We start from the raw sequence: 24,863 nt of genomic DNA on the forward strand, positions 1-24,863 counted from the left end.
TAATGTCAATCTTGATGTCCTACTACAGGGTTGCTCAGACTTTAATATTGATGAAAACACAGAGATATTTACATATGTGCAACAATATATTCATGGAACTGGAAGATTTTTATAATATTTCATGTGATACTATACTGTTTAGAAATCAGCTTATTACCACAGTGTACCACTCTTTAGTCTTAATTAAAGACAAACCTAACTTTTAACACAAAAAAAAACAATAAATTGTGTTTAGCATCTTTTTGCAAATAAATTTATATATATTTTATTTTATTTTTTGTATTAGTAATTATATTTTCAAAAATCAAGAAATTAATAGTCATGTAATAAGATGGTACACTAAATTACTTATGTATTGCAAAAAAGGGCCAATCAATTCTTGTTATTCATATAAATAGAACAACTTTGTTGCAGTGAGTTTGTGAATTCGAGTAAAAAATCACTTAATGATCTAATTAATGTGGTATAAAATTCGACACCACCTTCAGTAGGTCTTGCTTTGACTTTGTTAACATAGTTATTTATATACATATACACAATAAAATACTTCAAGAAGTGGGGGAATTGCCTCCCCTGACTCACTGCAACAACGTATGATCTATTAACTAATCAGAAAATTATATACTATCATGCATGTTATTCAATCCATCTTGTATGGGAAAGGATTTGTATAGGCACTGCCTTTTGTCCAATCACTTTGTTTAAATGTACATTTGATATTTGAACAATAAAATGTTTTGAATTGAAAGTAAATAAAACATTTATAAGTTGTAATGTAAGGTTTGCCAATCTTATAGGTTGTAAATAGATAAAATTGTTTAAAAATGAATACAGTGACAGGAAACTTAAGGGTAGATTTATGGCATACCGCCATCTTGGATTGTACTATCACAGAACACAATCAGTCTAGTTATTTGTATACTGGTCTGGTAGGGAAATTTTTAATTTTTACTTGTAGCAAGAAAACAAGTTCGGTGACACTATTTTTTTCTTTTTCTTTTTTTTTAAAATATTATGAAATAGTCTATATCTTCTCACAATTTATTTCAAAATTCTATGTCATTGATTTCTTTTATAAATGCACAAACATGAGTTTTTGCATGATCATTCTAACGTACCAAATTTAGACAATTTCCAACGACTCATAGCTTGAAAAATATAGCACGGTGGCCCACCCTTTTAATTATATTTTTGAAAAGAGCATTTTAGCAAAGTGTAAAAAAAATCAATCTCGGAAAACAAAATTTTACTGAATGAACTAGGTTCTCCTGATAGAGGAGGGACTTACAGAAGGTAAGAGGTAACATCCAATGGTCGATACATTTCCCTACACTTTTGGTATCTGACATTTGAAAATAAAAATATTTGATATATATATATAGTAGTCTCCTCAACTTGAAGGCTCGAAGAAAGATGCAACGAATATTCAAAAGTATTCTGACGTACTCAAGGGTTTCATCGAAGCAACTAAAGAAAAATCACTGTCCATATTGTAGGTTTATTTATCACAAATCACCCTAGTCTAAATAATTATGACATCTTGAACGGCTATTATATTTTTTCTTTGACGCCTTACATTGCAGGAAGGCGTCAAAGCAAAAAGTTATAAAAGCCTTCCAAGACATCATAATTATTTGGACTAAAATCACCCAACATGTGATGATCATGTGTACACTCACAGGCACTTGTTTCTATCCATACGAAGGTCGACTATCCATATAAATAGAAGCCACCTTCTTCTATTTATATGGATAGTCGACCTTCGTATGGATAGAAACAAGTGCCTGTGGTACACTACAAAAATGTCAACATGTCGTTTGCCTGTTTTGAGTTATCATTTTACAATGATTGTGTAATTTTTGATTTTATAAAAATGGATAATTACCACGTGAATCACTGTTTACATTTACTTGGAAGAAATTGTTCCGAGTATTCCTTATTTTGGTTGGTCAATTTGTTACCTGGATACAGGACGCTCTTATATATTTCTTTGATTCGGGATTCGCGGTACATTTGAAATTTTTCATTGAAATTATTTACCCTCCCACCCGCCGCATACAACTGTGTTAGTTATGAATTTTATTGTATTTTACATGTATGTGCTTATTTATAAGATGTGCTTGTATATACTGTGGCTAGCTCATGTGTTTATTCAAGCTGTTTGGATGAAGATATTTATCATTTCCCGGTGTCTTACACACTCCCTTGGGCGGTGTTGGGTGGGGATTGTTCTGGTGGTGGGATAATATTGTAAAGGACACATCTCCATTAATCCTTAGGGAGTGTACATGGATCCGCTGTACCCTTGCAGTCAATCAAGGGGTGCGTCTTAATTGGCGGAATCTCAGTACATACAATGGCTAGACTATATTTGCTCTTTAACATTAACTTTACATGTTATATGTGACTGTCAGTGGTATAGTCAAGTGTTTGTCCTGTGCTGTGAAATATATCTGTTTGTCTTGTGTATATATTGTGCCGTAATAAAATTGAGTAACTTTGATTTCTTTTGTGAGAAGCCTGGTAATTTTCATCTGAGGATGTTGCCTAAGCACTCAGCTGATTGTTTTATTTTTATTTCTAACAAGTCGATCAGTTGTACTTTTCTGTAGGTTAAGATTTATGGTAGATTTTTTAGATTCATTGAACATGTTGAATAAAAATTGAAATATAAAAATTAATGAAAAAAGTTTAGTGACTGCGTAATGATGAAAGCCTGTGGACTGTTTGCCCACAAACCCTCAACTTTTGTTCATTTTTATAATATTTTTGTTTATCATTTATAAACAAGCTTTAGTGAATAGTTATTTGTTTAAAAAGAACTTCTTGCTTTTGCGCTAAACTATGATAGCCAATTTCAGTACATTTTTTTCAAGATTTTATTAACATATTTATTTCACCAAGAAAGTATTCGCCTACAACCACATACATGACATACATGTAGGGGTGTTTTCATCTATTAATGTACCAATGTAGAGAAAAGGATGATACATCTCACATCTTCTTTTATCATGTTTTTAAGAATACATTTGTTGTTCATACATTTATGTACATGTAGTTTGTTATATTATAATTAAATATTTATGATTGATGAATTTATTTCTTATTGCACTTTAGGTACAAAGGCTCAGAAATATAACCTACCTTTAGATGGACTTAAGATTTTAGATATCAGCAGGTTCTTATACTTTATATTTTACCAGCATATAGAGAAAGAATATGAAAATTAAAAATTTTGTATTTCTTAAAAAATTAACCCATTTATGAAGAAAAATTGAAAAGGTAGTATTGAGAGGGATATTGATAACACAACTTTACTATTAAATGAAAAGATCTCATTTTGTGTGTTGCTTCTCTTCCTTCCACAATAAATTAATTATCATGCCTCTGTGTTCTATAAGTACCATGTATAGTCAAATTTGTCATCCTCTCATGATTATTCAGAGTGTTCAGTTTGGGTTATTTTGGGAGAAAAACCAAAATAAAGGTGTCTGGATATTGTTTCTGTCATCAGACAGACTTTTAAGCATAGACAAGACCTGTTTAGGACTGTTTTAAAATGTATACATATACTTTTTTTTAAGTACTTGGGGACAGGACAATTATTTTCGCGTTTTTACTATTTTTGGCAGTCATTGACATATTATATAGAGACTAATTCCAAGTTTACTATCCAAGGTGGTCACTGATACATTATATACTGTGGATTCATTTATTTTTCGCTGATATCAATTTTCGTGGATTAAGGAAAACGTGCATGTTCGTAAATGTTTAATTTCATGGTTTAGCTGAAGTCTGCATACAGGCCTATAGAAAAAATTTCATTGTTGAATAATTAATTTTGTGGTTCAACAGTACCCACGAAATCCTTGAAAATTGGTATTCAACGAAAAAAAAATTAATCCATACGTTGTAGTAGAGTCTCTTTATAATATATCAGTGACGGGGATAATAAACTCAGAACTGATAGTAAATAGCAAATACACTTTATTCATAGTATATGTACATGATGTATGTTCATAGTATACAGCAAAACAGAAAACAATAAATAAAGGACTGGAAAAAAAGTGGAGGACTAAATAATTGTTCTGTCGCTAAGTACCTATGACTTTTGATACCTTTCCTGAAATTCGCCAGTCATGAAATCTTTTTTTGTACAAAAGTTAATCCTACAACAGTCATGACAGTTTACATACTTTCAAACTAGCTCTAATGCCTATGATTTTGCGGGTGTAATCTAGTTGTGTAAAAATATTGAGCAATTAATGGTTTATTTTTTTAGAGTAAACAACTATTGTAATTGGATTTTTACAAGTATCCTGAACTTTAATTATTTATAGTGAGTGAGCATTCGTAAAAAAGATGAAAAAACCCACTCTTTTAGTCAGTTCGAAAGCCAAAAATGAATTGATTGACAGTTTTCAAATCACCCTTCTGTAAATGTTGTGTATCACCTAATAGTTAAATCTTTTTTTTTCTTTGCAGGATTTTAGCTGGTCCATATTGTACCATGATTCTAGGAGATCTGGGTGCCGAAATCATAAAGGTTGAAAAGCCTGGTAACATTGATTTATTTCATTAACATACATACTATTCATGTTAAATGAATACAATGTGTCTTGTGTTTACTATTTGCAAGATGAAAAGGGCATTAATGTTTGCCCTTGTCAGTACATACATACATCCCAAATAAGTAGTTTGCCTCAACCAAATGTTATGAAACTTATACACAATGCTTATTACCACAAAACTGAGATTAAGTTCAAATGCAGGTGGCATCACTTTTACCTTTCTGTAGTTATGTCCCTTTATAATGTTATATGCAAGGGGGCATAATCAGTGTCCCATGGACACATTCTTCATTTATTTCTAAAAGGTTTTCCTGAATGTGCAGAAAATATTAAAGTGAACAACAAGTAAGCAATTAATAAAAATTGGAACTTTGTTTGTCATGATTTTTTTTTATATTGAAAATTGTATATTTATATTTTAATTAATGTTTATTAAATTTTGTAAAATTAACTTCTTTTACACTTTAGTGTCATAAAATAAGACATTTGTGTTATAGTTTAGCCTATTAGAATTAAACATCTAGACCTTGAAACTCATAACATGATAAAATAAAATAAGCATAGGCTAGCAAGTTGATGAGAGACATAAAACCAGATACACTTGTTTCTTTTCACAAAACATACATGTAGGATGAATTTTGTAATGTGGGGTTGATAGTTTGATTGTTAACATTATCTTTCTTTTTATCAGGAGTTGGTGATGATACAAGGTCATGGGGACCTCCATTTTGTGGCAAGGAAAGTGTTTACTTTTTGACTGTCAATAGAAATAAAAAGGTAATGACTTAATACTATTTGTTAGTAAAACCCAACAACAAAGAGACAAAGTCTCTGTTTAATGCATCACATGTACATGCAATGCTTTCAAGTAAATATTGCACAATAGCCTGACATGAAAGCAGTATGTGAACCTGTATTTTATTTTTTACTAGACCTTTTGTTTTCCTTTTTGAAATGTTTCACACTGTTCATTTTGAGGCTCTTTATAGCTTGATGCTGGGTGTTAGCTAAGGCTTTGTGTTGAAGGTCATACTTTGACCTATAATTGTTTACCTTTTACAAATTGTGACTTGGATAGAGAATTGTCTCATTGGCATTCATACCACATCTTTTTTTATCTAACTATGTATTATAGATTTAAGTTTGTTTACTGTACTGATTATGTTGTACCTTTTATGTGTCCAGCAATTCCACTTATAAATCAAGATTAAGAGAGTTGAAATCTACAAAAAAAATTTAACTCATCAAATAGGCATGTGCCTTTTGGAAGTCTGGAACTTTGTCAATTGTTGTCTTTTTATATCTTCATGGTGTCTTTTTATATCTTCGTATTGTCATTTCGGGAATTTTGTACTGATGGCAGATCTTTGATTGTCTCTTTATTCTATTCACAACTTTGCTACAAACAGGGCAATGAAGAGCATGACATATATTGTATAAAAACTTGATTATATATTGTTCAAGTATGTGTATTTACCTGCAGATGTCTTTTGGTTTTGTGTGTTGTTTAGTTACTGTCTCTTTTAGATATTACCCATGTCAACTCTGCTAGTTTTGCTCTTTTAAACATAAATTAAAATGAATAGAAAATTCAGAAATCTGCAACTTGTATTTTAATTGACGAAATCATATCTAAGAGTGAAACTTGATGTTACCTTTAGGCTTTTGCATTCATGGTGTTTTACTCATTATTTTAGTTGTATTATTCCGCAAGATTCAGTTTACATTTTACTTTGATGCAATACCGTAAAAACAATAATAGTTATAATTTGTAAACTGTCTGTCATTTACAACATTAAAGCTCAATATGCATTATGATTCCTCTTTTCCATATTTTACTGTTATATTTCAGAGTATTGCTATTGACATAAGAACTAAAGATGGCCAAGATCTTATTCAAAAGGTAAGTTTTATCAGGCTTTTTTTTTTTTTTAAAGTATTTACTTATTTACCTATACTATAGGTCCTATAGTCATAATTTGCTCACTTGAATTTCACATGATTCTCACATGAAATTCATGTGGAAAATTTCACATGAGATTCACCTCAAACAAGCTTATACATGAAACTCATGTGAAAATTTTCATGTGAGTTTTACATGAATTGAGATTCACATCATTCTCAAGTAAATTATTTTTTGTGAATTTCACATGAACTTTCCAAAAACAAATTTGGTATTTTTCATGATTTTTATTAAATTTGAAAATTTAGATGTTGTTTGAATTTATAATTTATTTTAAAAATTTATGTGAAGTTCACGTGAATTTCCACATGAAATTTGCATGAGTTTCATATGAGGTTCATGTGAAACTAACAAACTGATTTTATGTGAGTTTCATGTATAAGCTCGTTTGAGGTGAAATTCATGTGAGGTTCACATGAATTCAAATTCACATGAAATTGATGTGAATTAAATTTGCCTTATATATAGGCAGTATAAAAATAAATTAAAGATCATTAAAGATGAAATTGTTTTCTCATAGGTTTCTGAAATATTTCAACTATATTTTATATGCATATACAGATTCTCTCCTATTTATTTTTGTTCCACATAGTGTTTGATTCTAGAAAACTAAAAATATTAATATCGACCACACTCTAATTTGTTTAAAATTGTTTAGTTGAATATTCAGACCTTTAAAGTAAACTTATCTACCACAGTTTACACATTTTCATGAATGAAGGTCTGTAGAGCCTTATTATGTGTCTTTAAATTAATGTACTTTTTATTTTTACAGTTGGCTAAGCAGTGTGATGTGATAGTTGAGAATTATATCCCTGGTAAACTAGACCAGTACAACCTTGGTTACAAACATCTTAGTGTGGTAGCTCCTCAATTAATTTACTGTTCTATAACAGGTAGGCTGCAGCTTCATAGAATATTTTAAAATGAATGATAGCCTAGCAGCTAATCTGTTATTTCGGAATAACTCCTGGAACAACTGGGTTGATAGCTCTTGCTTCAGTGTTTTTATAGATGTAGGAAAAGATTTTAATCACTAAGTTCTGACTATATATTACACAATATATTTATAAAAGACAGTACTACTGTTAAAGTCAACATTTTCAACAGAAAAATTTCCATCAATTCCCCTGAAGTATTTGAAATGTCTTAGTTTTTTGTATGTGAAAAAGGGTATTTGAGAATTCATTATACAGGGCTGGCACATTGTGCAGATGCAAAAAAGGGAGGTTTATATGCAGTCATGCACTTGGCCATGCTTTGACATAATTGTTAAAAAATAATTCTTAATTGTCAGGATATGGTCAAACAGGCCCATACTCACAACGAGCAGGATATGATGTCATTGTATCAGGAGTGGGTGGATTAATGCATATCACTGGACCAGAGGTGAGGTATGAACACCCCAAAAATCAGTACCCTTTTTTCTCTAATTTTTGTGCTATTTTCACATTTCCTGACCGGTGTGAGAAAAATATTTCTCCTCACTAATGAAAAATCTGTTCTCGGCAAATGATTGGTTGAAATTTGATTGTGATGTTAAATTTTCTTGTTTTCTTCTGAATTTTCTTATTGTGACATCTATGAAAAAAAGCTAGTGTATTTCAATATTTCTCCACTCTCAACAGTTAAATTTTAATTATTTAAAGATCTCGGCAAGCCTCACGCTTTAAATATTTAAATTTAACTGTCTCGATCGGAGAAATATCGAAATACACTTGTTGCAGTTGTGGAATCTATATATATTTAAAGCATTATTATAAAGTGAAAAAATAAAAGAATTTCATTTAAGATATTAATATTTTAATTTCTTCTGTTTGAAACGTAGACTGTCATTGAAACTAAATAGCTACTTAAAGAGGATATATTTCTCTCTTCATACAAGTGAAAGGTTTAGCTAGCTATAAATTCAGGTTTAATCCACCAATTTCTACATAAGAAAATGCATGTACCAAGTCGGGAATATGACATTTGGTATCCATTCGTTTGATGTGTTTGAGCTTTTAATTTTGCAATTTGATTAGGGACTTTCAATTTTGAATTTTCCTTATAAAGAGTTCAGTATTTTTGTGATTTTACATTCTCTTCAATATTTATATTTGATTTTCTTAAGATTGTATTGTGATATTTTATTTATTTAAAATACTGGTGTGTCTATAGGATGGAGACCCTTGTAAAGTAGGTGTGGCTATGACTGATCTATCCACTGGACTGTATGCCCATGGGGCTATCTTAGCAGCAGTTTTACAGAGACAGATTACAGGGAGAGGACAACATATAGACTGTAACTTATTCTCAACTCAGGTAAGTCACACATATAAACACACATATTTATAGCATACACAAAAACATCACTCATATTTATGTATGCTCAAAGACATATGCTGATCACAGTTTAAATTATCTTTATCTCATTTTAATGATTTTATTTATTTAGTTTTGTCTATCAAGTGCACACATTGCAAGATACTGCATTTTTAACAGTACATCAATTTGACCAGTTTTGAATGGATGATGTTTTAAGGAGAAAAATAACTGTTAGGTTTTAGGTCACAATTTCAAAGTTAAGTGGGCTTGCAATGAATTTATAATTTGAAAAAAGATTCTTAATATGGATGCATCAAAATAGAAAAAAAAAGGATATGGGTTATCCATCCATGACACAAAATCAGTAAATGCACAGCAAAAAAACACACAAAAAGAAAAGGAACAACACTTTTATTGCTGCTCTTCATCACAAAGTCATAGTGAGGCCTTCAACACAGAGCAAAAAAACTCTCACCTCACTGAAATTTCAAGATGGCCCCTAGTACCGTTTGATTGGAATTCTTTGTAAAATTTATTTGTATAGACTTTGTGAGAACAACACCACTAATCTGAAAAACTATGTAGCATATATTTTAGTAACTATGGCATCAGATGAAAGGTGAAGGACTGGTGATCCTTATAGAGCACACACTTTACTGATAACTTTGAATAATACAAAAATTTATGAATGAATTCTAAAATTAAGCGCATATATAGTCTGTTTTGTTGTATCAAAAATTTTGGTAACCACTGCAGTACAGTCTGATGTATGAATACAGTTATATTTGATTTCCTTTACAAACTTTCTGAAGCGTGTTTGGTTCTATTTAGGTTGCATCGTTAATTAATATTGGATCAAATTATCTGAATGCTGGAATGGAAGCTAAAAGACATGGTACAGCCCATCAAAGTATTGTTCCTTATCAGGTATATATTGACTAGAACTCAATTCCATATATAGTTATTGTACCCCTGCTGCAAATGAAGGGGGATTATCCATAGTTGTTCCCATCAAACCATGTTGTTTTTGTCTATCCCATTTCCGGTACATATTTTGTGTCAATTTTGTGAAACAACATTATTTTGTGATAAGCTTCATGTAAGCATGGTAAGCATTGTGATGCAATATATAAAGCATCAATTATTCTAATTTGTATCTTTTAAATAGTTTTAAGATTGACCTATCAGTAGTACAGAAATTACCTGACCTAGACCCCTTTCAAGATTCAATGATCAAATATCAAGTTTTAGGATGAGGTGACAAATAAACAAATTATTAACCATATTTTTTTGTAAAAAGTGAAAATGACTTCAAACTAAACACAGAAGATAACCTTTAGGAGTTGATATTTATATGAATGAAGTCCATACTTTCATTTGTATTTGGTTTTGAATTTGACCGTCAATATGTGAAAGTTACATATGTTCATGCCTTTCAAGTTTGTCAGACTATCAGTGTAGAATCAGTATAAGTTGTACTGAATTGTCTAAAAGAACTTGGTTGTCATAGTTAATTGATTAATGTGTGTTTTCTGTAATTAGTTAATACTTCAGTTTCATTATGTATATCTTTTATATTCATTTGATAAAATTTACTGTTTGCAATAGCATTACTTGTTCTAAATAATAAGGATGTTCTTATCCCAAGCATAAAAACATAGCCGTATTTGACACAACCTTTTTCAACTTTTGATCTTCAGTGCTGTACAACTTTGTACTTTTTTTAACTTTCGATCTTTTATATCTGGGCGTCACTTGTGAGTCTTGTGTGGACGAGGCAAGTTTTTGGCGTATTGAATTTTAAACCTGATGCTTTTTGTTATCTATTAATCATGTGTTTCTTTGTCTTATTCCTATTTATTTATATTGTAGTCCTGTAATATTATGTTGTCATTTCAATGTTATATTTAACATTGCCATTAAAGTGCGAGGTTTGGCATGCCACAAAACCAGGTTCAACCCACCATTTTTTCCTTTAAAAATGTCCTATACCAAGTCAGGAATATGGCGATTGTTATATTATTGTTCGTTTCTGTGTGTGTTACATTTTAACGTTGCGACATTTGTTTTCTCTTATTTTTGAGTGTTATTTCACATTGCGATAAGACGTGTCACGGTACTTGTCTATCCCAAATTCATGTATTTGGTTTTGATGTTTTATTTGTTATTCTCGTGAGATTTTGTCTGATGCTTGGTCCGTTTCTGTTTGTGTTACATTTTAGTGTTGTGTCGTTGTTCTCTTATATTTAATGCATTTCCCTCGGTTTTAGTTTGTTACCCTGATTTTGTTTTTTGTCCATGGATTTATGAGTTTTGAACAGCGGTATACTACTGTTGCCTTTATTTAATACCTTTATTGCAAAGACTGTCTATTCATTATACAGTTGTAATCAATGTAGCAGGCAAAACATTTCTATGTATGCACTCTTTTTTAGATTTTGATATCATAACATTTTTCAAAAATATTGCAATCTGAAAATCTCTAGTAAACAATATTATTAACTTTACTTTTTAGGCATTTAAGACAAAGGACAGCTACATTCTTGTTGGAGCAGGCAATGATAAACAATTTCAAACTTTATGTAAGGTGAGTGTTTTTAACAACTAATTGGTCCGTATTTGTGTTGAACACAACTCCTTTATAATGTATGATCTTTGTAATATTATGGTCTGTTGACATTGCTGTTTAACTTTTCACTAGAAATAACTAGTAAAGGCTATTATCAGACTCTGTTTTATTAACCATTAAAGTATGACAAATGAAGTATTCCTGTTTTCATTTGTATGTATTTTATAAACACTGAAAAAAAAATCTATCATGGGGGACCAGGATTTGTGAAAGGTTGGTGTAATTCCTAATGATCCTGTCTTAGATTAGGATTGAAGTTTTGTCACTTAGATTTATTGGTTTTTCTTTTTATTTAGGTTCTGGGAAAATGTGATCGTTTTTTCTCAGTGTGTTAACTGTTAACTACCATTCATGTTTGTAACATTTAAAAGAGGGACAAAAGATACCAGAGGGACAGTCAAACTCATAGATTGAAAATATACTGACAATGCCATGGCTAAAAATAAAAATAAAAACAGACAAATAATAGAACAGAAGACACAACATAGAAAACTAAAGATTAAGCAACATGAAACCCAACCAAAAACTGGGGTTGATCTCAGGTGCTCCTTTTCATTTGACCACTTTTGTAGAGGTTGCTGACTTGTATATATACATTTTAGGTGTTACAACTGGATAATTTGTTGGAGGATAGCAAATACACAACAAACAAACTTCGTGTGGATAATAGGAAGAGTTTACTGTCAATATTTGACAATTTGTAAGTACTATTGTTGAATACCAAAATTTATGACAAACGCAATGATTTTAATTTTCCTATAGTCAACTTTCCATTTCTGTGTAGCAACATCCCAGTGACACCAGCATATGGAGTATATGTCTCTCAATTGATACGTTACTCTAGAGCTAGCTCAAAGTATGTTGATTTTGTTGAATCAGGAATACTGTTTTCTCAAAAGTTGCTAAGACAGGGCTATGAATCAATCAAATTAAGGTCATCACTCAAGAAATTTTACGGTCCCCATCATGAGCTGATTGGCCATTATGACAAAAGTGTGTCAGAAATCATATCTGATATTCTTCCTCAGTCATAATAACCTTCCATCATTACCAAACTGAACAAAGAAATAACACGACGGGTGCTGTATACGGTGCAGGAAATGCTTACCCTTCCGGAGCACCTGATTTCACTCCCAGTTTTTAGTGGAGTTCGTGTTGTTTCTTATTTATTATTTATAACTGTTGATGTAAATGTCTTTGGTTTTATGAGTCTTTGTTTACTCCTTTGTTTTGATTGTTATTGTCTTTCAACTGGATTAAATTTCTTCTTAGTTTTCTAATTGCTTAGCCTTTGTTCCTGAATTCCAGTTTATTTTAAATGATTTCATCAGCTTATTCCTGGTTATCTCTAAAATTTCTAATCCTATTTTCTCAGTATTAATTAAAGTATTCCTTTTAAATAATCAGTTTGATACACTTGATTCACCTTAGTCACAAACCATTATTAGGGGCCAGGATTAGCATTTTTCTACTAACTGTTTTTATTCCAAATATCAGAAGGGATTTGAATTTTTTATTTACTTGTACTGAAAATTACCAATTAAAACATAAAACAACATATAAACTTAAGAATTTTTTTCTGCTTGCTGTCAGACAGTTTAAAAACACTTAATTATTAACCCAGAACATGAAATTCTTTGATGAAGTTTTCTTGACTCTTATGACAGGGAATACAATCATATTCCAAATTGAAGCTTGATAATGTTAGCCACTTCCTGCCGGTCAATAGTTTGAACAGGACAGGTATAATGTAACTGCTATTGTACCATATTCATATTTCATTCTATATCTTTATTCACACATCTGAATGTCTTCTTTTGGATGTATCTATATTGTATTTTTAGCCTGGCTTTTGTAAATTATAGATTTTACTGTCACAAATTGAGTTTACCTAGCAAAGCATGTAGGGAGCAAGGTAAACAGATATTTGAGACAGTAAAATCCTGGCCAAACTTAAAAATCATATCTCCATTTTAATGCCACATATTAAAATACATACCATTTAATTAATATTTTGGCTTAAAAATGGCATAAATGAAAAAGGCCACAAAACTGTTGCATCTTTAGCATCTAAAAAATGGGACGTCATATGTACCCCTGATGTCATACATAAAAGATACAAAATGATTTGAGGGTCAAAATGTGACTTTCTTGTTTATTTTTGAAACATTACATACCCAAAAAAAATCAGAATTCAATATGATGGCTTTCTTAGTTATTGACTGGAAGAACATGGAATCTAAGTAAGTTAGATTCCATGTTCTACCTTGCTTAGTTAGATTCCATGCTCTACCTGCAGTATCTAACCCTTCAAAATATTTGTCAACATCCAATGAAAATTACTGTTATAAACCAATTGTATTAGAATGATAGATTTATTATAGATGTTCATTTGATGACAAAGTTAATCAATATACAACATAGTCATAAGTCATGTAAGTCTTTTTACAAGCCTGTCATTGTGGAAAGAAATAAAACATTGAATAATGGCCATTGAAAAAGGTGTCTGCATTGCATGCATTATGTTAAAATTTTGATTTATTATAAAATTTCAGATTTGTAACAAAAAAGACCGAAGAATGGTTAGATGTGTTTGATGGTTGTGGAATACCCTATGGTCCTCTGAATGATATGGAAAATGTTTTCAGTGATCCACAGGTATGGTATTACAGATTAGGTTATCAATAAATTAAAACAGATATAAATATTTATCATATAGTTTTGAATATATGATAAATAGCCTGCTGTTTAATCCATATCGAGCAACTTTAATGTGCACCCTTTATCCAACCCTTTATCGCACCCCTACTCAGATTTCTCGTTCGTATTCTATACGGAGTCTCTCGGACTGTTTTCATTCAGCAGATGACAACATTGATCAGCTGTTGATGTCATGGCGTTGCCACGGAGCCCGCACAACATTCAAATGGGAGAAGAAGTAATGAATCGTTTGGCTCAAAATGTCTGAGAACTGGAAGATCGGATTGAAGAATGCGATCGTGCTGCTGAGCAGATGACTGCAGATGAATTCATCGACCAAATGAGAAATAAGAATATATAAGTAGGAAGACAAATTCAGATGTCAACAAGTTTTAAAAACATGGCTTTCCGATCAAAATGAACTACAGGAATTTCATGAGATTCCTCCTCAGGAACTTGACCACTTGCTAGCAAGATTTTTCATGACTGCCAAGAAGTGTGATGGAGGGGATTATGAACCAGACACATTAAAATCAATTCAAGGCAGCAAAAATAGACATTTGACTGAAAAACGATGTAATATAGACCTCATCAAAGACAAGGAATTCAAGCACTCAAGAGATGTTCTAATGTTTAAAAGAAAACTACTTCGTCAGAGTGGAAAAGGAAATAAACCAAAAAAAGCTGAACCACTGACAAAGGAGGAAATTGATATACTGTATCAAAAGAAACTTCTAGGAGCAGGTAAAATTAGAGTTCACAAATAAAATGATTAAAAAGCAATTAAATAGATCACATGATGTTTTTCGCATTAAAATACTTTTTTTTGACGCGTCTGTCTAATATAAAGTTTGTGCTCTCCATATATATCTACAATACTAACTGATTTAAGATTCACCTTAACCTTTCGGCTCATAGTACATGACACATACATGATCATGATGATACATGTATCTTCTTGTATTCAGCTATCCTTTATGAACGTTTTTTTACAATAACTGTATATGTACGATGCATGCATATCCCTCATTGGCGTTAAAAAATGTATAAATATTTTTTCTGCAGTTTAATATTTTTTATTTTGGCAAAAAAAATATTACTTGTAGGCTTCATCACACCTGGGACTAATGTAATAGTCCGAGATCTCACACAAAAAAGTGTTGGTTGTTGAGCATGGTGTTTTATAACTGATATTAACAAAATAATCCATTTTATTTAAAAAGAATTTAGACATAAAACATGCTGTGATAATGATTGACATTAATTTTTATTAATTTATTTGAAAAATAATTTGTTGTGTATTTTTTCAGCTAATCCAAGAGCGTTAACAAACACTGTTTTCTTAAACAACAGTATGTTTTTTGGAATGAGATCAAGACTGGAACATCAAAATTTAAGATGGGGGAATATTGACCTAAAAACAACATCAGCAGGAGAAAAGTATCTGGAGTTTACAGAGAGAGCAACCAAGACAAGGTCTGGTGCAACGAGTGACGCAAGAGCATTTTCCCCCAAGATGTTTGAAAATAAAGGTAAATAAAAAGTTTTCATGTATTGAGCATAATAATAACCCTGCTTGAAAGAACATTTATAGATTATTGTTGGTCAGCTCAATGAGATTGATTTTCTCACTTGACACAGTATGGTGAAAGTGAGCAAGGCAATCAAGTTGAGATGACCAAAGATAATCTATTTATAGCTACATGTATATTACTTATGATACATTGTTTTTTTCATTGACAACCTCAATGTGCGATAAATTATTTTACTCTCCATCTTACTGCATGATACACTAGTGTTAGCACACTTTCTCAGCCATTACTAAAATGTACAGTCTGAAAATTACACCAAACAGTGTTAGAGTTAGATTTTCTACTGACAAATATAATATATACACAATGTGCATTTATATTAAAACAAACATTATATCGTACTATCTGGAAGTTGATTTTTACAAGACTTACAACACAATATGAAATTCTACTATACATATACATTGTATATACTTAGAAACTGCACTTTTAAAGTTGAATATAAAGTTAGGGAATAAAAGAAAAGCCTTAACTATACATCACACAGTTTTTTTTCTCACTTTTATTACATTATGTATTTTTGGTAGGTGATCCTAGATGTCCAGTAAGTTTGTATTAGATGTATGCAGAAAAGCGTCCAGAGAAAATGAAAGCAGACGACTCCAAATTCTATGTTGGCATCATCAATAAAGGCTCTGGTGATGAATGGTTTATAAACCAACCAATGGGAAGAAACACACTATCTAATATAAAAAAATCTATGACAGATGAAGCAGGTATACAGGGCCGTAAAGTCAATCAAAGTGCCTGTAAAACAGTCATTACAACACTTATCCATGCAGGCTGGGACTATTATACAAACGGGACTGGAAACCGTTACACCAATCAGTGTAATAATATCTTCATCACTGCCTTTAGAACGAGACTTTACCTGCGCTATTTATCTATACGCCATATTGTTTCGACAGTGACAACATGCCCTGATCTTAGGGAGCTACCATTTGATTTTTAGGGGGGGGGGGGGGGGGGGCTAGGATGAAATTTGAAAAAAATAGGCAGGACAGGAATTTTGAGTAAAAAAATAAGGCAGGATGAGACACTTGCAAAAAAAAATATGTCAGGATGACAATTTAGGTAAAAATCAGTCAGGATAAACTAAAAAAAAAAAAAGGCAGGACCAAATAGAGTGAAAAATAAAAAGGCAGGACAGAGATTACAACAACAAAAAAATGCAGGACAAAATTTTTTATTCTAAAAATCCATAAAAATCAAATGGTAGCTCCCTTATAATTTCGGTAATTTCTTTTTGTTATTTTATAGTTATAAGAAATGATAATCCTTAATATAAACATGATAACTTTAATGATAAGAGATATCCCGATCTTTGACAGTTGTTATTAATCACCAAATCCCGCCATAAGTGTAAAAAAGAGATAGGTAAGTTCTGTTTGTTGTAAAGTCATATTTAAAGGTTATAGTTTGGATTTGCCTATTTCTATTATCACTTTTGAAAGTGAAAAGTGGGGAAAAAAATCACTTTTTCATTACAACAGGAACCCACATGCACGGCTCAAATAAATTATACTGTTCCTATAAAATTGCCTACTCCTTTTTATGTGTGCAATATTTTATTATAATCAGGGTTGATTTTGCTTAGTAATGGTCTTCAGGTGGCATTAGAATATGACTTTGTAAAAATATGTACACTAGGTTTCACAATTAGAACAACAAAAGTAGACCCGACCATGCACCGCCATTTTGAAATTTTGGTGTAAACACGAAGTTGAAAACAACGTGGCTATGTTCTCATGAGACCTGGATAGCTTTTGTTATATGAATTAATTAGGAACTGAAATTGTCAACATTGTTTAAATTGCACACTAATTGTTTTTATCAGGATTATTTATGATCTGTTAACCTTTGACACGTTGTTTTCTTAGTGGTAAAGTAAAGTGTCAGACACTTTAATTTTCAACTATTTCTGGTTTATTTTCAACACTTATATATTGACAATTTATTAATATTTTTCGTTAATAATATCTATTTTTTGCATATAAACTAATTAATCTAATAGTTATTCTATATTTCAAATCCACCAATTTTAACAGTTTTCTATATGCTGACTTGTTTACATATACCGAATGCTAATTTACTACGTGACACGATAAGCTGTCAATCAAAACATAAAATCAACAATCTCGCTATCAGGGTATTGAAATCTCAACAGATCGATCAGTTTCCAGTCCCGTTAGTATAATAGTCCCAGAAGCAGGTGTTCTGAAAACTTTAGTGCAACAACATTCAGGCCATAGAAGCCTTAGTTCTATAAACAATTTCTCTAGTGCTTCGTTTCAACAACAAAAAGATATGTCAAAGGTGCTATATACATTCACTTCAAACCAAGATAGTACTACAGATATGAATCAGAAAACTATTCAACCAGGTGATAGTACTGCTAACTTGAATAATGTTGATACAATTCCTGATGATGATGACGACATGGTTTTAGTAAGAACATCGCAAGAAATGATAGAAAACACACTGCTTGACATAGAAAACTTCGAAAATTATGAAGTACTTGATATTCATAATGATATACATATAGATAATTGCAAGAAATCTAGCAACTTAGTTCAGAAAACACTGATATGTCTGTCCGTATGTCTGAGAATTATTCCGTGCCGACCATTCTCCAAGGTGCTACAGTAAAGGGGAATGTTATAATTAACTATGGAAATCCCATTGAGGAAAAAGAAAATTATCAGAGACAAACCCAGAAAAAAAAGAAAATGGGTCATTTATGACAGTAGTTATTCTGACTAAATTATTTATATTCTATATTCTTGTTATTAAATTGTTGGTTTATTGTTACTTTTTTTATTATTTATTTACAGGTTTTTATACAGTACAACCATATTACTAAAGGAGGATAAAAAGAACTCATTGAAATAGTACCATACAAAACTCAAACAAATAACAAAAATATACAATAAACAAAATATTTCTATGGGCAACAGGACCTAAATTGTAAGGTAACCAACGTGCTTCGGATGGATAAGTAATTCCTATTTATGATAAAGCTTATACAACATGATGGCAAACAAAAATCCGAAGGTAATCCCTGTCCAGGTGCTCTGGATTAGTAAGCAATTCCTTTATACTCTCCTGTTTAAATATATGATAAAGCGTATAATACATGGCAACATCCGTATCACATGTCGTATCACCCTCAACCAATATCAGCCCTTGGGCCTAAAGGCCCTCGGGCTGATATTGGTATCTCTGGATAATACAGCATGTGATACGTATTTTGACATGTATTATTCTCTATGTATTGCTATAAGATTATGAGCACACATGGTCCTCCATCCTGTTGATACTCAGACTTTGGCAGGGCACACTCAGGCCTTTCTCAAACTGTTTATGAAGTCTTTAAACTAAATCTGTTGGGTGTGTACTGATTGATATTTTAGTCTGAGAAAGCATGATTTATTTATTAGTTGTAATTGGCTTTCAGTAGCTGTAAGTTCTCTCAGATGGGTACTTTATGTCTTGTCCTACTTTCAGCTGGTTTTTTTCTATGCTTTATGTCTATCTAATTAGTTAAGACTTTCCTTGATGATTTAAATTGATAGTTATGTTTTAACAACACAGTCTCAGGTAAGGGAGGTTTAAGTTAGCACCTACACACGTGTTAAACTATGGCACATTCTTTATGTGCCTGTAATCAAGTGGTTGTCATTGATTGCTTTTGGCAATATTTGAATTTTCTAACGTCTAAACTCTAAATTGTTCAGTCTTTATTTCAGACTTTACACAATGATATGATCCTGGAAATGGACCATTCTATAGCAGGAAAAGTTAGAGTACCAGGTAGGTCATTTAGATGGTATCTTGATATTCTGACTACCTTTTGGGTAGGGGTCCTGTGAATCCAGCTAGAAAATGGGAGCAAGATATATGGAAAAACTGGTTGACCGATGATAATATTATTGATTAAAAAAAATATGCTATAGTTGAAAGAATACTTTATATTATAAGGTAAAATCACATAATTTTCTTTATTGAGATGTAAAAATTAATTGTATATACTCCTGCCTCAATTTTTTAATGTTGAGAAATAAAGATGATGTTTTTCTGATCCAAGGTGGCAAAAGATCCCAAGAATGAACTGATTTTTGAGCTCACCTGGCCCCTTTGGGCCAGGTGAGCCTTTCTCATCACTTGGCGTCCATTGTCCAGCTTCGTCCGTCGTCAGCATAAATTTTTTACATTTTGAACTTCTTCTAGAGAACCACTGAATTGAATGAAACCAAACATTGCATGCATGTTCCTTATGAGATGCTGACCAAGTGTTGTTACTTTGAAGCCGATCCATCATCCAAGATGGCCGCCAGCAGGGGACTTAGTTTAACATAGGACCCTATGGGAAATGCAAACAAATGATTTCTTTTTGAAAACCACTGAATGGAATGGAACCAAACAAGGCATGAATGTTCCTTATGAGGTGTTGACCAAGTGTTGTAACTTTGTAGCCAATCCATCATCCAAGATGGCCACCTGCAGGGGACTTGGTTTAACATAGGACCCTACGGGAAATGCATACAAATGACATCTTTTAGAGAACCACTGAATCGAATGAAACCAAACATAGCATGAATGCTCCTTATGAGGTGCTGCCCAAGTGTTGTTACTGTGTAGCCGATCCATCATTCAAGATGGCTGCCAGCAGGGGACTTAGTTTAACATAGGACCCTATTGGAAATACATACAGATGTCTTCTTTTAGAGAATCATTGAATGGAATGAAACCAAACATAGCTTGAATGTTTCTAATGAGATGCTTACCAAGTGTTGTTAATTTGACGCCAATCCAACTTCCAAGATGGCTGCCAGTGGGGGGGGACTTAGTTTGACATAGGACCCTATGGGAAATACATAAAAATTTCTTCTTCTAGAGAACCACTGAATGGAATGAAACCAAACATGATATGAGATGCTGACCAAGTGTTGTTACTTTATAGCTGATCTATCATCCAAGATGTCCACCAGCGATGGGCTTACTTTAACATAGGACCGTATGGGAAATGCATACAAAAGTCTTCTTCTAGAGAACCACTGATATAATGAAACCAAACATAGCATGAATGCTCCATTCCTTATCAAGAGCTGGCCAAGTGTTGTTAATTTGTAGCCAAATTTTATCTTCTTTTTTTTATGATTTCCAAAACCCAAGTAGAGTCAGGTGAGCGATACAGGCTCTTGAGAGCCTCTAGTTTTAGTTTTTGTCAGTTAGTTGTTTAGCAAGAGTTGCAGTAGTCTAAGATGGCTGAAACAATTGATAGCCTTTTTAGCTCACTTGGCCCATCATCTGTCGTTGTGGTACGTCATCAACTTTTACAAAAATCTTCTCCTCTGAAACTACAGGGCCAAATTTAATTTAACTAAACTTGGCCAAAATCATTATTGGGGTATGCAGTTTTGAATGTGTCAGATGACACGGCCAACCAACCAAGATGGCTTCCAGGGCTAAAAATAGAACATAGGGGTAAAATTCTGATTTTGGCTTATATCTCCATGACCAAAGCATTTAGGGCAAATCTCAGAAACAACTGAGCTAACTGGAGTAAGTTCGGTAAGAGCCATATTTGGCCCAAATTATAAAATTCAAAGTTACAAGACAATAAATGTTTTAAGTTGCCTTAAAGACATGTGAGCAAGTTAAACAGAACTATTTTTGTCAAAGTTTGATTCTAACACGTTGATTTTTACATCCCAAAAATTTTGGTGAAATTTGACAAAATCAGCTGGATTTCAACCAAATTAAGGACCAGGAAACATAGAGCTCAGGCGTTGGCAAACTTAATATTCAAATAAGACATGTGAAATGTCTTCACAAACATTATCTTAAAAGATTTTTGTTGTCGACGTATGCGCTCTATGTTTCCTGTCCAATTTCCAAATTTGAAATTTTCATCAAAAAAAGGGGGCCATTTTAGGACCTTACCGAACATACCCCTTTAACCAAACTTAGTCACAATCATCATTAGGGTATCTAGTTTAAGAAATGTGTCAGATGACCCTGCCTGCCAACCAACATGGCAGGGTGACATGGCTAAAAATAGAACATCAGGTTAAAATGCAGTTAATGGCCAATATCTCTGAAACTAAAGCATTAAGAGCAAACTTGACAATGGTAAAAATGTTTAACAGTTTAAGATCTATCTAAAATAGTCAGAAGAATCAGCCATCCCTTTATTTGCTTACTGTGTCTGAATTGGTGATTTGAGGAAATTTTGCAGTTTTTGGTTATCTTGAATATAATTATAGATAGTGATAAACTGTGAATAGCAATAATGTTCAAAAATTTAAAAGTAAGATTTACAAATAAGTCATCATGACCAAAATGGTCAATTGACCTAATAAGGAGTTATTGCCCTTTAAAGTCAATTTTTAATAATATTTCGTAAATTTTTATTATCTTTTACAAAAGTCTTCTCTGAAACAACTGAGACAAATTTAACCAAACTTGGCCACAATCATCATTATCTTGTTTAAAAAATGTGTCTGATGGCCCTGTCTGCCAACCAACATGGCAGACACATAGGGGTAAAACGCAGTTTTTGTCTTATGTCTCTAAAACTAAAGCAAAAGTATAACAGTTATTATTTCATGCATCAATTGTAAATAAAAATATCAGGTTAAAGACACAGGCTCCTTGAAGCCTCTAATTTAGGACTGTCTTGGGTGATCCATGACCCCAGACATTGTGCTAAAAGGCCATCAGACCTATAGCAATCCCAAACAGACAGACTAGAGCTGCATATACAAGATGCTTACTTAGTTTTTAATTTATTACAAAATCCATATTTTGCTGTGGAAAACCTGAAAAATTACTTAATTGATAATTTATAAAACTTATTTATTTATCAATAGAAATTGTATTGTTTTAGATGTTTTAAAGGCTCTAATCCTATGTAATTCTTTTATTTTGAAGGTAAGGCAGTGAAGTACAGTGAAAGACAGATGGAATCTACACTACCACCACCAACACTTGGACAACATACTGATGAAATTTTACAGAATATGCTTAATTTATCAGAGACTGACATTAAAAGTTTGAAAGATAAAAAAGTTATACAATAATAATATCTTTCACTTCAGCTAGAAACCAAATACCAATATTTATTTTGTATTTATCAAAAGGACATGAGGGCATTACTTTTTTACCTTTTAGATCTCCCTTTATGTTTTAAATGTTAAATTTAGGCAAAGTAAAATAGATAATACTTATATATATTAATCAAAGGATTATTACATGTGCAACTTTGTGCAACTTAAGCATTAGCATGGGAATTTAAGGAAATATTATATATTTAAGGGGCTAAGATCCATGTAAACCCAAGGGAGATACTTCACTATTCACCATTTGCATTTGAAACTAAATTAATCATGTGGTGGTTTGTATGATATATTTATGAAAATGGTTGAGCCAAATCATGCAGTCATTCAAAGATTCATGTCCCTTAATCTAGATTAAACTCATAAAGCTAGTGCCGGCACATTAGCATGTTGGATAAACCTTTATTTTGGCAATGTGTCAAACCTGTTAAAATAGAACTATGGGCTTTCCCCAAAAGTAATATGATAGACGATTTTATTCAGTTTTTATAACAAAAAAAAAATCAAAATTAATATAGCATAAATTTGGTATTTTTTTGTGGCACATTGCATTTGTGCCAATTTTTAAAGAATACAGTATTTGAATGTATTTCTTTTCCAGCAAAAAATAAATACTACTTTTGGTCCATTTTACAGGAAAGTTTAAATATATATTATATCCAGAATAAATGGCCAGTAGTACAAATCCCCCATATCTATTATATCCACAATAATAGGCCAGTAGTACAAATCCCCCCAAATGGATAATAATGTGAGTCAAAGGAGTACGTTCGGTAAGGGTCATATTTGGCCCCAATTATAAAGTTCATAGTTACAAAACAATAAATGTTTTAAGTTGCCTTAAAGACATGTTAGAAAGTTAAACAGAACTGTTTTTGTCAAAGTTTAATTCTAACACGTTGATTTTTACATCCAAAAAAGGTCAAAATAAGGGATTTTGTTGAAATTTGACAAAATCAGCTAGATTTCAACCAAATGAAGGACCAGGAAACATAGAGCGCAGGCGTCGACAAGCTTAAGATTCAAATAAGACATGTGAAATGTCTACACAATCATTATTTTAAAAGATCTTTGTTGTCGACGCATGCGCTCTATGTTTCCTGTCCAATTATCTATGAAAATTTACCCATTTTCATTGATTTTTTCGTGAAAAATCAATATGAGTACAACTTGTGACGTCATAAAGAAACGCAGAAACGTAAAATTTTCAACAAAATGGTTTATATCCTATCTAGTCCATGTATTAGCTGTAATTTATCGTGATATTGGATGATAAATCTGAATTTGAAATTTACGCTAAAAAAGGGGGCCATTTTAGGACCTTATCGAACATACTCCTTTGTATGGTCACACATAGGTTATCTAATGCAAAGCAAGAATAACAACAGGAGTGGACAGTAAAATATTTATAAAGACAATGAATGTACACTTCCATAGTGTAGACCAGCAAGCATTAAGAATCAGAAAATATCTGGGGACATTTTTGAAAGACAAGTCTGATTACTTTAACTTTCTATTGGAAAATAGAGACAATTTTCATATTGCAGTGTGTTATATGTAAAATAAAATCTAATCTATATACTTTTTACCTGTATTATTGGCGCAAATGAAAAGCACAGATTTTCCCCTTTTACTTGTTATTTTCTCAACTTAGTAAAGCAGGAGCAGACTACAAGAGGATTAAGTATGTGTCCTGTTTTTATATGTTTTTAAATTTGGTCTGAAATATCTAGGAAAAAAAATATAATATTCAAGAAGTGGATTAACATATTTATTTGCTTTTTAAATATATTCTAGTCAACAATTGAAAAACGAATCCAGTAACAATTATTATTTTTATAATTTATCAATCAATTAAAATGCATAGTTCCCATGTTGTAATTTATATATATAAACTATTACAGATCAAGTAATTTCATGTGATATAAACTACAAACGATTACTTTATTCGTATCTGTAACTTACTATTGTTTAAATAAA

The 24,863-nt window shown here is 31.8% G+C and overlaps 2 protein-coding genes across 2 annotated transcripts; both read left to right on the plus strand.

Annotated features, from left to right (window-relative positions):
- The first annotated feature begins 1,329 nt into the window (after positions 1–1,329).
- LOC139513338 (succinyl-CoA:glutarate CoA-transferase-like) lies at positions 1,330–23,495 on the plus strand. Its single transcript, XM_071301735.1, has 14 exons — positions 1,330–1,492; positions 3,118–3,178; positions 4,486–4,559; positions 5,263–5,348; positions 6,424–6,474; positions 7,310–7,430; positions 7,832–7,923; positions 8,695–8,838; positions 9,673–9,768; positions 11,357–11,428; positions 12,073–12,170; positions 14,026–14,128; positions 19,512–19,575; positions 22,699–23,495. The coding sequence occupies exons 1-14, from the start codon at positions 1,414–1,416 to the stop codon at positions 22,845–22,847; spliced, it is 1,290 nt and encodes a 429-aa protein (XP_071157836.1). The 5' UTR covers positions 1,330–1,413; the 3' UTR covers positions 22,848–23,495.
- Positions 14,331–18,568, plus strand: LOC139513339 (uncharacterized protein KIAA1958-like). Its single transcript, XM_071301736.1, has 4 exons — positions 14,331–14,914; positions 15,481–15,702; positions 16,290–16,544; positions 17,975–18,568. The coding sequence occupies exons 1-3, from the start codon at positions 14,653–14,655 to the stop codon at positions 16,319–16,321; spliced, it is 516 nt and encodes a 171-aa protein (XP_071157837.1). The 5' UTR covers positions 14,331–14,652; the 3' UTR covers positions 16,322–16,544; positions 17,975–18,568.
- Positions 23,496–24,863: the final 1,368 nt, after the last annotated feature.

The sequence above is a fragment of the Mytilus edulis genome, chromosome 2 (genome assembly GCF_963676685.1).
Source record: "Mytilus edulis chromosome 2, xbMytEdul2.2, whole genome shotgun sequence".
NCBI classification, from domain to species: Eukaryota; Metazoa; Mollusca; class Bivalvia; order Mytilida; family Mytilidae; genus Mytilus; species Mytilus edulis.

Excerpts from the sequence above, each read along its gene's own strand:
- LOC139513338 (XM_071301735.1), top strand. The coding sequence starts at position 1,414 with ATGCAACGAATATTCAAAAGTATTCTGACGTACTCAAGGGTTTCATCG. Across the intron at positions 5,349-6,423 it reads CTGTCAATAGAAATAAAAAG|AGTATTGCTATTGACATAAG; the intron begins GTAATGACTTAA and ends GTTATATTTCAG. Across the intron at positions 12,171-14,025 it reads CTGTCAATATTTGACAATTT|ATTTGTAACAAAAAAGACCG; the intron begins GTAAGTACTATT and ends ATAAAATTTCAG.
- LOC139513339 (XM_071301736.1), top strand. The coding sequence starts at position 14,653 with ATGACTGCCAAGAAGTGTGATGGAGGGGATTATGAACCAGACACATTA. Across the intron at positions 14,915-15,480 it reads AAAGAAACTTCTAGGAGCAG|CTAATCCAAGAGCGTTAACA; the intron begins GTAAAATTAGAG and ends GTATTTTTTCAG. Across the intron at positions 15,703-16,289 it reads CAAGATGTTTGAAAATAAAG|GTGATCCTAGATGTCCAGTA; the intron begins GTAAATAAAAAG and ends TATTTTTGGTAG.